Source organism: Phyllostomus hastatus, unplaced genomic scaffold, assembly GCF_019186645.2.
Source record: "Phyllostomus hastatus isolate PE091 unplaced genomic scaffold, TTU_PhHast_1.1 phas_scaffold_501, whole genome shotgun sequence".
Taxonomy (NCBI): domain Eukaryota; kingdom Metazoa; phylum Chordata; class Mammalia; order Chiroptera; family Phyllostomidae; genus Phyllostomus; species Phyllostomus hastatus.
Genome location: NW_025334033.1, coordinates 43,339,393 through 43,352,013, shown reverse-complemented (window position 1 = coordinate 43,352,013; position 12,621 = coordinate 43,339,393). Strand labels below are relative to the sequence as shown.

At 44.8% G+C, this 12,621-nt stretch overlaps 1 protein-coding gene across 2 annotated transcripts in view; it reads right to left on the bottom strand.

Annotated features, from left to right (window-relative positions):
* Positions 1–12,621, bottom strand: part of MTHFD1 (methylenetetrahydrofolate dehydrogenase, cyclohydrolase and formyltetrahydrofolate synthetase 1) — a 58,763-nt gene that overhangs the window by 8,357 nt on the left and 37,785 nt on the right. For both annotated transcript variants that reach the window (XM_045821999.1, XM_045821998.1), the window contains 9 exons: positions 12,385–12,525; positions 10,607–10,675; positions 10,230–10,341; positions 9,992–10,131; positions 7,484–7,525; positions 4,862–4,962; positions 3,886–4,063; positions 1,541–1,648; positions 846–998 (listed from right to left, as the gene is read on the bottom strand). In XM_045821999.1, the coding sequence (XP_045677955.1) occupies positions 846–998; positions 1,541–1,648; positions 3,886–4,063; positions 4,862–4,962; positions 7,484–7,525; positions 9,992–10,131; positions 10,230–10,341; positions 10,607–10,675; positions 12,385–12,525 (1,044 nt within the window). The remainder of the gene's footprint in view (positions 1–845; positions 999–1,540; positions 1,649–3,885; positions 4,064–4,861; positions 4,963–7,483; positions 7,526–9,991; positions 10,132–10,229; positions 10,342–10,606; positions 10,676–12,384; positions 12,526–12,621) is intronic.

The window sequence follows — 12,621 nt, the reverse complement described above, 5'->3', positions numbered from 1 at the left end:
AAACAGGATTTGGCTTTAATGTTACAGACTTCCAACTCCACAATGCCACCTCCTACCAAGTTCTTACTACGTTAAAAGAATAATATAGCTCCAAAAGGAGATCTGCTGGTTTCTTTTTCATTGCAAATTAAGTTAGCTCAGTATTCCAATCTTGTCTGCAGGTAAGTACAATCTGCAGATAAAGGATACGAGTGGACGAAGGGGGAAACCTGGGCACAGGATCAGCGCTAACCCTGGGACACAGCAGGCTCAACCTGCAGTTATGTCCTTAAGCATTCCCTCTACCTCCCTCTTTGCAATTTCCCTCCTTTAATCTGCATAAAATCCACAAGATTAGAAGGCATTTGATAATTCATCTTGAAGTGTAAATGGGTAACCTCACCTTTCACACCTATAGGGTTCATTCACATTTTAAGGGGGAAATTCTTTACTCAAAAACTGAATTGCCTGAATTTCAGGCATAAGCTCTAGGCTCAGCAAGAAGATCCAGGAGGCTCAGAGCCTCTGTCCCTATCTCACAGGCCTGTTGGGAGGACCAGCTTAACCTGTGAAACATTCCCAGTAAATGTCAGTTGTGATTCTACACAAGCACTGTCATGGCCTATAGATTAGGCCCATCCTCGGTTCAATCAAGGCTGCACTGCAAGAACTGTTTTTCAGTACAAGCAATCATGGCACCATCCTTGAACTGACACCAAGATGGTCCACGCAAGAAGGTTGGTCCTAACAGGCCCAACTCCAGCTTTCTCCTCAGCAATGAACTCTGCTCATTTGACATCTGCTTGATGCCATCACATTCAGTTAAGCACGAGAAGCACCCCTCTCTGCTTGCAGCACTCACTCACCGTTCCCACCAGGGGATACAGAAAACCTGCCCCAACACTGGCTCGGATATCACGGATGGGCAGGATGAAGCCGGTGGGCACGCCTTTTTGCTCTGGATTGTGAGACAAGGACAGGTGTGTTTTGGCCATGCAGATGGGCAGATTCCCAAAGCCCTGGGTAGAGAAGGAATAGAAGCGGACAAATGAGAAGCTGACACTGCAACACAGAACATCTGGGCATTACGATGGTGTACAATCTTCAACTTGTTTGGAACATCCACACTCCCCTTACAGCCCCTCCCACCCCCATGCCCTCTGACTTAGTTACTGTAGATTAAAAAAAGAAAAAGAATCTGTTTAATAAGTGAATACTTATACCGATTCCAAAAGTAAATGTTTTATTTTCATCTATATAACCAATTAAAAGTGATGGTTTGGAGCAGACATGACAATACAACCCAAGACAGACTGTCAATATTTCAGTGAGACATTCCGTATTTCCCCATGGCTTTTTCGCACACTGATACACCACCCACGGAGATAAAGAACTTGGGAGTGGACCATCTACTCCAAACTCACTAATTCAGAGGAGAAAAGGCTGCTGCCCAGGGGAAGTAAAGCAGAGGGTGCTTGGCTGGGCTGGGAGAACACTGGGACTCCTGACCCCAAGGCCTGCTTTACCAACAGCTGAAAGAACAAAGCCAGTGGACATCTACCTGCTTTGTGTAGACCTCCGCCTTGTGCTGAGCTCCCGGGAGCAACTCAATGTCGTCTGCCCCGTAGATCTTCTGTGCGATGATCCTGATTTTATCCTCAACTGGAAGCTAAAAGGCAGGCAAGAGAGTGTGAGACTTTGACTAGGACTTGGTCGCATTCCAGGTCAGAGTCTCCAAAAGGCCCAGACCATGCTTTTATATACATATACAGATATGCAAATGGCTTGAAGATTATTGGTTTAGAAACATTTCCTTTTAATACCAAGCCCCAGATTTTATAACTGGAAAATGTCCCACAGAGGTAAAGTCACTATGTGTGTATTTAAGATCTCACTAGATACATCACAAACATTACTGCTGATTACCAAAAAATAGTTATTCCTACCTAAGTAAAAAGTAATGTTCTATGACTGGAGAGCAGTCTCCTATCGAAGCAGACCTGGGATACTGTTATGAAATAGGACAAGCAATAATCATCCACACAACTCCCGGTTTGTACATAAAAGGCAGATGCTATCCTTAACACAACATATTGATTGCTAATTGCTGTTAATTAGGAATAAAACCAATCTGGTGACTTCTATGATCAATGTGTAGTGGGAGTGGTGTGAAGGGACATGGCCCCCGTGGCACCTGAAGCAAACAGTGCAGTGGACAGAGGCCAGAGGTCCACCAGGGAGGGCTCCGCCGCACGGGGTACGTCCTCCGGGGGCCTGGCTTCCCGGTGCTGCGGAGCCCAGGGTTCACAGCAAATGGCACAGGGAAAAGCTGCCTGAAGGAAAGGGGAAGGAGCTGCTCACAGCTAATTTGGATGAGCAAATTCCTAAAAATAAACAATATATCTGACTCTATACTCCCTAGCAACTAAGACTGAGGGAATACATTGGGTGAGTTTTGTTTTTTGAAAGGAATAATTACTATAAGAATAAAATTCCCTTTTGAACTAAACAGTGATAATTTAGGAAAGGGCTTTGCATCAAGGATATGAATAAAGTGACTATTCAGTTATGGCTTATAAAGATGCACCAGAGATTACTTTCGCATGCACCTTATAATTGGGCTCTGTAAATGCTAAGGCACATTCTGAACTTCTGAAGCAAAAGTACTTTGTTGAAGGGTGATTTAAGACCAAAAGATGCTGAATAAGACAAAAAGCGGCAGCCCTGTGTCTGTCAGAGCAGAGCACAGCTCCAAGCAGAAATGGTTTGTAGAGAAGTCACCATCACCCCACTCCGACCAGGTCTCTTGCTCACCTGCAAGGCCTGGGGTTCCTAACAGTAAGCACCATGGGTAGGGACTTAGAGAGGGCGCCTATAATCGCTTTGCATCTGTGTGCAAATTTGTGTTCATGGCCTTTCCTAGAAGATCACTGGCAAACAAATTTTCGAACCAGTCTGTAAAACCAAAGCTCCAAGGGAAAACGTCCACGTCAATGGGGAAGCATTAACTAACGATCAGAGTGTAGTATCTGCGAAGGGCAAAGGGAAACCAAAGCATGTTAAAAGTCAAGAGTAATAGAGTTTCTTCCTTCTACCTCTCTATGGTTATTTTTGAAAGTCTATGATTACCTTTTAAAAACCAAGCCAAGAACCAGCCTAGAGAATACAAGCAGCATTAGCTACCACATCCACCCATGTTCCTAAAGAAGTCCCCAGCTGTGGGCACACTACTTCATGCCCAATCACATCCTGAAATACACAGAGAAATGAAAACAAAACACGACCCTGAAATCGAAACCACCTTTCTCTGAACTTTACACTTTATTGTATGCAGAATAAGCAGAGCTTCTGCTAGGGCCAGGCATCATGTAGTTACTCAGAGATGGAAAAGGTGCTAAAACCCACCGGGGTGCGTGGTTTTGCACCTGAGGGCTTCTCTGAACTAGAGGCAGCCCTGTACCAAGAAGTGAGCTCAGGAGCACACTACTCCCCCCCTTACTGGGAAGCAGCTGGAAAGCTTATCTGAACATGATGTAGACCCTTGCCGATTTGCCCTGAGATGAGTGGTGCCTTGGGTTAAAGCTGTAGTGAATTACACCCTTGGTTCAATAAATGACCCTTTCGCCTGCCAGCAAAGGAACTATACTGTGAGCTTCTCCAAGAGTTAGGATGTGAGTCAACCTCCCGGGGTGTTCTTGCCTGGGCCCCGACTCTGCAAGTAGGCAGCAACACATGTTGGTAAGAAAGTCGTCTGGAGTTGAGGGCCCAGGCTGTGGTCACATAACTCACCCTCATGGGAATCCGATCCACGGGGCTGCAGCTGTTAAATACGGGCTCTCAATAGAGGTGCCGTGCAGAAACCTCACTGTGCTTTCATCGTTCTTTTGCATACAGCGAACAACCCACCTTGAGGTCATAGAGGAGCCGGAAGCTGCTGGGTGCCTGAGCTGCTCTCTGGACAGCCTGCGCCAGGGCTAGGGCGCCCTTGCCCCCTTCTGCCCAGTGAGTACATTTCACAGCATCAAAAGCCCCATGTTCTTTGGAAAGGTGGCTGATGAGGTCCAGCTCGGTCTCTGTATCTGTCCTGTAAAGGCAGAACTTCATGTTAAAGCACAGACAATGCCTGGAGAGGACAGAGTCTCTCTTTTTTGCCATTAAAACCCATGTGAATTACCTGCTGACACATGGACACTAATCAAGTAACGTTGTTTGGGTTTGAGTCCCAGCTCCACAATTTACTAGCAAGGTGACTTTTGGCCTGGACTTCCATGTGGGTAAAATGGGAAGAATCACAACACTTATTTCACTTGGAATGTCACGAGGCTTAGATGGTGGATACATGCAAAGCACTCAGCACATCATGGGAATCAATAAATACTTGTTTTTTAAACAATTTTGCTTCCCATTCTTCTGTGGTTAGGCCATTATAACAAGACCAAAATCAGCATTACAGTATGTAAACAACCCACGCAAGTTCTCTCCTGCAGGAACAGTTCCAGCTCAATACATTGGACTCTTTGTCAAGACAACACCCCACCAGGCCCAGGGAAATAAGGAAACTTTGTAGGGCTCTGACCCTGTCAGCTCAAAAGGCCTCTGCAGACCAAAAGGAACACTTAACTTCAGGTCTGTGTGTGACCCACTTCACCTGGAGAGGAAGGGGACCCACAGGAGCCAAACCTCACGGTGGACCCTCAGCGGGTGAAGTGACGAGTCCCCTGTGCCGTCTGTAGTGAACGCCATGTTGCAGGCTCCCCGAATGGCCCCCAAGCACAGACTTACAACCAACAGGAGTAACTGAATCCAAATAAAGCTAAAAGCTGCAGGATATGTTTTCTGACCATTTCCACAGTCCCCCCGGACTCTGACACTTGGCACTTACTTGAATGCATTCACGGCCACCACTACTGGAACTCCAAACATTCTGGCATTTTCAATTTGTTTCTTCAAGTTACTGAAGCCTTTTTCAACCAGCTCCAGGTTCTGTAAAAACAATAGTGCCAGTGTTGGTCCCTCTGTGAGGTTGGAAAAAGCACAGCTGAAAACAGTTCCAGGTTATTCTTAAAAAGGGACCTGTCTCCTCAAGTCAGAGCCCTCACTGCCAGGACGAGCTGAGATGAGAGGGAGCAGATCGCCTGTGCCCCCGCACCAGTGAGTGTGCTGTGGACCCTACGATCCCGTGCCAGCCCCCCACCATGTAAGACATTGGAGTGGACTCTGCCTGTGTCCTGAGCACATGAGAGCTGGCGTCTTTGCTGTCATCACACCAGATCTTCACAGCATACTTGCTGTTTAAAGGGAATCAGATGGCCTTAAATACATTATAGGTATAATTCCTGTGTTTATAGATTTATGTACTCATACGATACCATGGTACAAGCTAACTCAGCGGTGCACAGACCCTTCCATCAGAAGACAGAGGCTAGCTCAGTGCCTGGCATTCATTACACAGCTGCTATATAGGTACTGTTGGAAACCATGAAGTAATCAGTGATGCTTCAAAGGTTTTAATGAATTTGACCATGAACCTTTACTGGGGACAAGAGAAAACAGGGTGGATGCCATCTGTACGAACCAAGTAGTATGTACTTTAAAGGAAGAAATTAAGGAAACAGACTTTTAAATATGTTTAATGCAACATTGCTTGCAGCACTGAAAAACTGAAAACAACACAGACATGCTTCCATAGAGGATCTGTGATATACACGTTCAGTAAATATGTATCCTGCAGATGTTATGAAAAGGCAAAGAATCTGTATTACATGGAACCTGTCAAAGATGTATTCAGTAGCAAAGCTAAGGAGAACTTAATTCCATTTTTGGACAAATACAAAAATACATGTATATATTCATAAGGTTTTCTTAAATGTTGAGAAATAGGCACCAAACTGTTAAAAAGACTCAAATCATGTGCTATTAAGGATAAAATTTTAAACAAAGGGTGTGTAACTAATATAAGCTTAAAATACATTAAATATTTAAAATATAAAAATATAGTTGTATATAAAACTATATACACTGGATCATGAGTGAAATCGAGTAGTCGTAGCTCTTGGTTTGTGGATTCCATGAAACAGCAGAAAAAATTAGGTAAGTTAAAGGTAGAAAACATCTGAGATCCTTATAAACACAATATATGTTTTTCCTTTGATAATTGAAAACTGAGATTAGGATTTAGCTGATATTCTAAAAAGTACTGCTAATTCTTTGCCTCTAGTCACATGAAAACCAATTAATAGGTAAGACTAATTGAGAACAGTTTTAAATAAGTTAGAATTTCTTAAATGAGGCTGCCAGCTGGGCCGGTTAGAGGCCGTCATTCTAATCAGACGCAGGGAAGGCGGCGGGGTGGCAACAGGGCCAGAACTGAACTCCTCTCCTACGCATGAATCAGACAAACGACCATAAAAGGCAGATCGTAACTCAGAGGATGGGCAGCCTCAAGGCACGGACGATTCTCTTCTAGCTGCTTTGAAATACTTCATTTGGGGTCTAAACAGTGACTCTGTGTTGCTTGGCAATTTAGGAGATTCCGAAAAAAGGCAGGAAAATTGAATTAGTGACAGCAGCTGACCTTATGATCTCATTTGAAAGCCACTCTCATAACCACCCCAAACTGACTCTAGAGATGTTTCTTTGATGGTAGATAATATAAATATGAAAAGGTTCAAGCTCAGAATTCTTTGAGGTCCTGCCTGATACCAAAAACCAAGTCAGCTTATAAAAACTTTGCTTAGAAAAATAATAAGGATGCTGACTATATCTTGGCCCTTCAATCTGAATTTAAACCTACAGAGGAAAAGACATTTCAAAAAAAGGTCCCAATACACCAAAGATGCGGGTTCAATCCCCATTCAGGGCACGCACAGGAATCAACCAACAAATGCGTAAATGGAACAAATTGATGTCTCTTTGCCTCCCTTCTTCTCTCTCTAAATAACTTTAAAAAAATTTTTTAAAAGGTCCCTATATTTGCTTTTGATTTGAATGGCATTTGGGAATCAACCAGCTAACATAGGGAAGACAAGGAAACTTCCATTAGTCTAGAGAAGGGTTTCTTAATCTCAGCACTACTAACATTTGGGCCAAATAACTGCTTGTAGTGGCAGTGGGGGGTTATCCTGTGCACTGCAGGGTGTTCAGCAGCATCCCGGTCTTACCCACTAAATTTCAGTAGCATTCTCCATGAGTTATAATGGTCAAAAATGTCATTGTTAAATGTCCCCTGGGAGGCAAAACAGCTCCCAGTTGAGAAACCACCACCGCTCTAGGGCAATGGTTTTACTGATACCCTATGTGGGGCAATTCTGTCTTATGAGGCACTTCTTCCCTATTTCGTTTAATTTCCATGTTCAGCACACTGCAGGCCTTTCAGCATCCCGTTCCCAAAGCAACCCTGGGTCACAGGGATACCCGCACTCGTCCCCAAATGAGCTGGGCTGAGATATGCTGATTCAGAGTGTGGTACTTTCTAGGTCGAGTAATTAGAAATGACTGAAGTTACCTCCTCTATGTAAGCCTTGGGAAGAGGCAGTCCAGCAGTTACCTGGAAGGAAAGGAAGCAAAGTCAGACATTTTCTATTTACAAATAGATACCAGCTTAAAATGGCATCTGCCATGGTTTAAAGGCTGCAAGTGGCATGCTTGGGGGATATACAGCAGTAAAGGTCGTTTCCTGCCGTAAGGATTTAGGGCGTATGAATAACCCTATAGCACAGAATGAAAATGACTGCTTTGGGGAGAGTGGGGACCTTTGTGGTGAGAAAGGACAGACCTATGAAGGCATGGGCCAGGGGCAATGACCTCGGTGAGTGATGTGCACAGCAGTGGGGGGTGGAGGTAAAGGTGAGCATAGGGAAAAAGGCATCTGTGTCAGCTCTGCAAAGGCCACCTTGACGTGTCCACCAATGGAGTCTGTGGCAAGCTCTGCAACAGGATCATGGTGGTCTGCAGAGCCAACCCACACCTCGGCCCAGCCGAACTGTGATGCATGAGCACCACAAAGAGCAGGGAACCACCACCAGGATTCCCTTCCTCGATCACAGTGTATTTAAGATAAAAATACTTCAGCAGTGAGGTTCACTCTTACAGAGGGTCCTGGTGGCTTGGCCCTGCAGCACTCACAGGCATGAGCATGGGGGTAAAGGTGCTGATGCCAGAAACCCTACTGTGGGCAATGGACAGTGATTAAGAAGCCTTCAGTTTTTCAGCTTGGTCTGCTCCCATTCCTCAGAGAGACTATGGTGTTCCACTCCAAAAGGGGCCATGAGGTGACGTGAGCCACCTCGTTCTGGGCCTTACATGTAGCTCCACAAGGTAATGTGAGCGGCAGGTCTGACTCCTTGGCAGAGAGATGTGTGTGCATAACCTCCTCTCGGTGCTGCCCAGGTTCAGTGCCTGGCATTACTTTTTAGATGACGAGGTCAGGGGAAAAGGAGGTGCACAGTTGTGAGAGTGAGTGAGGGGGCGCAAGAGAGAAATGGTGATCGTGATTGGGAAGGAAAAGGGAGTCCTCCTGTGCTGTTGTGGGGAGTACGTGCCCAGGTTAGGAGTGCTTTTGGTACCTCAGGACAATAGTAAGACTGGAGAGGTGTGCTGGGGGTGTGTTATGGCACTGGTTCTCACAGAGAGGCCTGGGGACCAAATCCTTTCCTGGGACCCACAAGGTCAAGACCGTTTCCATAGTAATTCTCACATATCACAACCTTTTTCCTTCTTACTCTCTCATTGAGTATACAATGGACTTCTCCAAAGATTATGTGACATCACCTACTACAAGGGATCAAATGCAGATGAGAACCCAGCAGTCTGCAGTTAGGCCAGATCCTGAAGAGATCTGAAAAATGTACAATGCCTAAATTTTGTTTTGAAAAATATGGTAACTTTTCGCTCTGGCTGGTGTAGCTCAGTGGATTGAGCGCGGGGTGCAAACCAAAGTGTCGCAGGTTCGATTTCCAGCCAGGGTACATGCCTGGGTTGCAGGCCATAACCCCCAGCAACCGCACATTGATGTTTCTCTCTCTCTCTCTCTCTGTCTGTCTCTCTATCTCCCTTCCTTCTCTCTCTAAAAATAGATAAATAAAACCTTTAAAAAATATAGTAACTTTTCATTTAAAAAAGTGATTTATGTTAATATGCAATTCAGTTTTAATTCCTAACATAATAAATGTCAAAAGATATAACCCACCTAAATAAAAGTTCTTTCTGGCCCTCAGTAATTTTTAAGAGCATAAAGGAGGTCTGAGACCAAAATACTTGGGAACTGCTATACTGATCACTACACTAAGAAAGAGTGATTTTGTTCTGTAGTTGAGTGAGGTCTGATTTCTCAAGTTACAGGGTAGGAACTGAACACTTCTTCAAGTAATTTCAGAATGCTGGTTGGCACCACGTCTTCACACGCAGGCACTGAAGAAAAGGTGCAAAGATAACAGTATAACAAGTGAAATTTCTAACCAATAGGGATTCAGGAAAACACAAAGTTCAGGTTGGAGCTGAAAATAACCAGTCTGAACTGTACCCACAGGCAGTGTTGAGCTTCTCCACCACTGTCCCTCCCCCCTACTCCAGGGTGTCAGTGGTCCCGCCCAGCACACACCTGTCCAGAAGGGACTGACCTGTCTCAACTCAACGGTTTGGTTGGCTGGCTGCCAGTGTCACTGTTCAGAGGGAAAATGGGACTGAGATTTTAAAAGAACAGTCTGAACATAGGAGTTTGTTGTGGGTATAGTAAGCACATGTCCTTGGAGGGATTTAGATATTATCAGATGTTTTCCTCAGCAAGGCAAGCCATGAAGCTAATTTCAGCCCTCTTAAAATGCCGAGAGCTGGGAGTGCCTATGCGTGAAAAGGCAGCTAGCACAAGGGCTTCCTGAACATCCCTGCCCGAAGGCACCCCATTAATCCTGAGAGTAACAGCAACTTAATGAAGAAACGGGCACACGTCATCCAGCTTCCCTTTAGCCTCCAGAACATTCCTGATGATAAGACTCTTCCTATTCCTGCTGCTCACCGCGGGGCCGCCTCCGTGCATTTTGAGAGCCCTGACAGTGGCAACGAGCACCACCACGTGAGGGCGGAGACCAGAGTACCGGCATTTGATGTTAAAAAACTTTTCCATTCCGATGTCGGCTCCGAATCCTGCTTCAGTCACTGTAAGTGAGAAGAAAAGCAACTGTAAAAATGCCACCCCCACTCCTTTGATGTTAAAAAACATACCATCTATTCAGTGACTGTGCAAAAGCACTCACCTACAAATCCTTCGGGGCCAACAAGCTTGAGCGCAATCCGGTCTGCAATGATGGAGGAATTCCCATGCGCGATATTAGCGAACGGCCCAGCGTGAACAAACACTGGAGTGCCCTGTGGGAATCAAGGCAGCGTGAGCGAGCCTGCCAACCCTGCTTCAAAATGGGATCATTGTCAGTTGGAATTCAAACACAAAGAACAGAAAGATATCCGAAAGGGTTAAATATGAAGCTGCCTCTTTTACGACAGTAATGTCCTAATTGCAACTGTGAGAAAGAATGAGAAGAGAGAGATGAGCAACTAGAAAAGGTCTTGACTCCCCCCAAAAGAGTGTGAACACAGAAAACTGACCCAGAAAGATAGTAACCACTCGGCTCACCTCTAATGTCTGCATGAGGTTGGGCTTGATTGCATCTTTCATGAGCACGGTCAGCGCACCACTCACCCCCTGTAAGACAAAGGCATGAAGTGTGGGTTCCTACCAGCAAAAAACCAGCCTTTTGAAACAAAACTTCAACACCCTCAGATCTTCCTTTTTTAGCCATCTCGAACCAATTAGTACTTTCATCTGAACTAGACCATGCATTTATTCATTTATTTATTTTTTCTGGATATACTCTGAAGTTACCAGTTATTTTAAGTAGAAAGAACAGCTAGAATAAAAACAACATTCACACATAATTTTTGAAAAAAAAAAAAAAAAAGTAACTCTTGAGAACATGCATGGAAGAGGGCAATCCATTTTAGACTGGTTTATAGTGCAAAAATGCTAGTTCTTTGAGTGCTAAATTATTTGTAAATTTGGTGTCTGTGCAGAAATGGCCACAAAACCAAATTCAGTACCTGTTTCCCAAAGCAGAAACTAAAAATTTACCCAGGAATTCAATACAAACTCTTATATACAGGTCCCCTTTCAAAGCCCTGCAACCAGAGCTGAACAAACTGGTAACAAAGTACAATAAAACTATGGATCCCAGTTATATTAGATTTTCTGTGAAGATTTTTATTTATTTTTAGTGAAAGGGGAAGGGAGGGAGAAAGGGAGAGAAACATTGACGTGAGAAAGAAACATGGATTGGTTGCCTCTTGCATGCGCCCTGACTGGGGACCCAACCCGCAACCCAGGCACATGCCCTTGACAGGAATCAAACTGGCAACCCTCTGCTTTGAGGGCTGACACCCAGCCAACCGAGCCACACTGGTCTAGAGCCAGTTATATTCAATTTCAATAAGTTTCTGCTTTGGGTGTGAAAATGTAAAATAATTCATTTTTACACGTATTAACTGTCCAAACAGGATATTAATGTTTCCCCCTTTTTTGAATTCACCTGATATACTGCTCACTTAATCACAGGTCAACCATTATGGTGTGTACCAACACAATCAGACCATTAAAAATTAATCTAGCCCTGCTGGTGTGGCTCAGTGGATTGAGTGCCGGCCTGTGAATTGAAAGGTCGCTGGTTTGATTCCCAGTCAGGGCACATGCCTGGGTTGCCAAACAGGTCCCCAGTTGGGGGTGTTGGGGGTGTGAGAGAGGCAAGCAAATGATGTTTCTCCCCCTCTCCTCTTCTCTCTGAAAATAAAAGTAAAATCTTTAAATAAATAAATAAAATAATAAGAAAACTAATCTATAAGGTTATCTCATTTCAAACCTCATGTTATCGTGGACAGTTCAGAAATAAATCAGAAGTAGAGAACTAGCCTAGTGGGACCATGAAATAACTAGATGATGAGTTATTCCCAATGCGGTTATCAGCGTGGATAAGGTGGTGGCCAACACACCTCGTGACTAGAGGCCTCTGGCAGGGAGGCCAGTCCTGGGGACAGGCCAGGGTGTGACTTCAAGCTCAGCTACTGAGGGCCTCACCGAGACTCCTGGTGTCCTCTGCAAACTGACGTCAGGTCCCCACTTTCAGGGATATCCACAGGTTGAAGACGTTGTTTAAACCACCAGAAACCAGTGGTCTATTAGTGGAGCACACTACCTATCACTCACTATGAAGTACATTTTATAAATTTCAGAACTACCCTGCCAGCAACGAAATCATATTACATTTATTAAACTGCAGCATAAGTTTTGTGATCAGGAACCGCTGAGAGACCCTAGGACAACAGACACGGGTGTGTCACAGGCCCACAGTGCCGGGCACGCACCAGATCTTCAGTGCTGATGGGCTCCCCTTTCTTGCTGGAGGCCACCACCATTTTGCTCAGTCTCTCTCTCATGTCTTCCAGGGAACTGGTCAGAGCCAGGACAGCCATGATTTCACTGGCCACAGAGATATCAAACTGGGTCTGTTGGAAGGAGAAAGACACAGCAGGGCAGGCTTCGTTACACAAGAACAGTGTAGTGCAAAAGTGAAATGGATAAAATAACAGTAGTACACAATG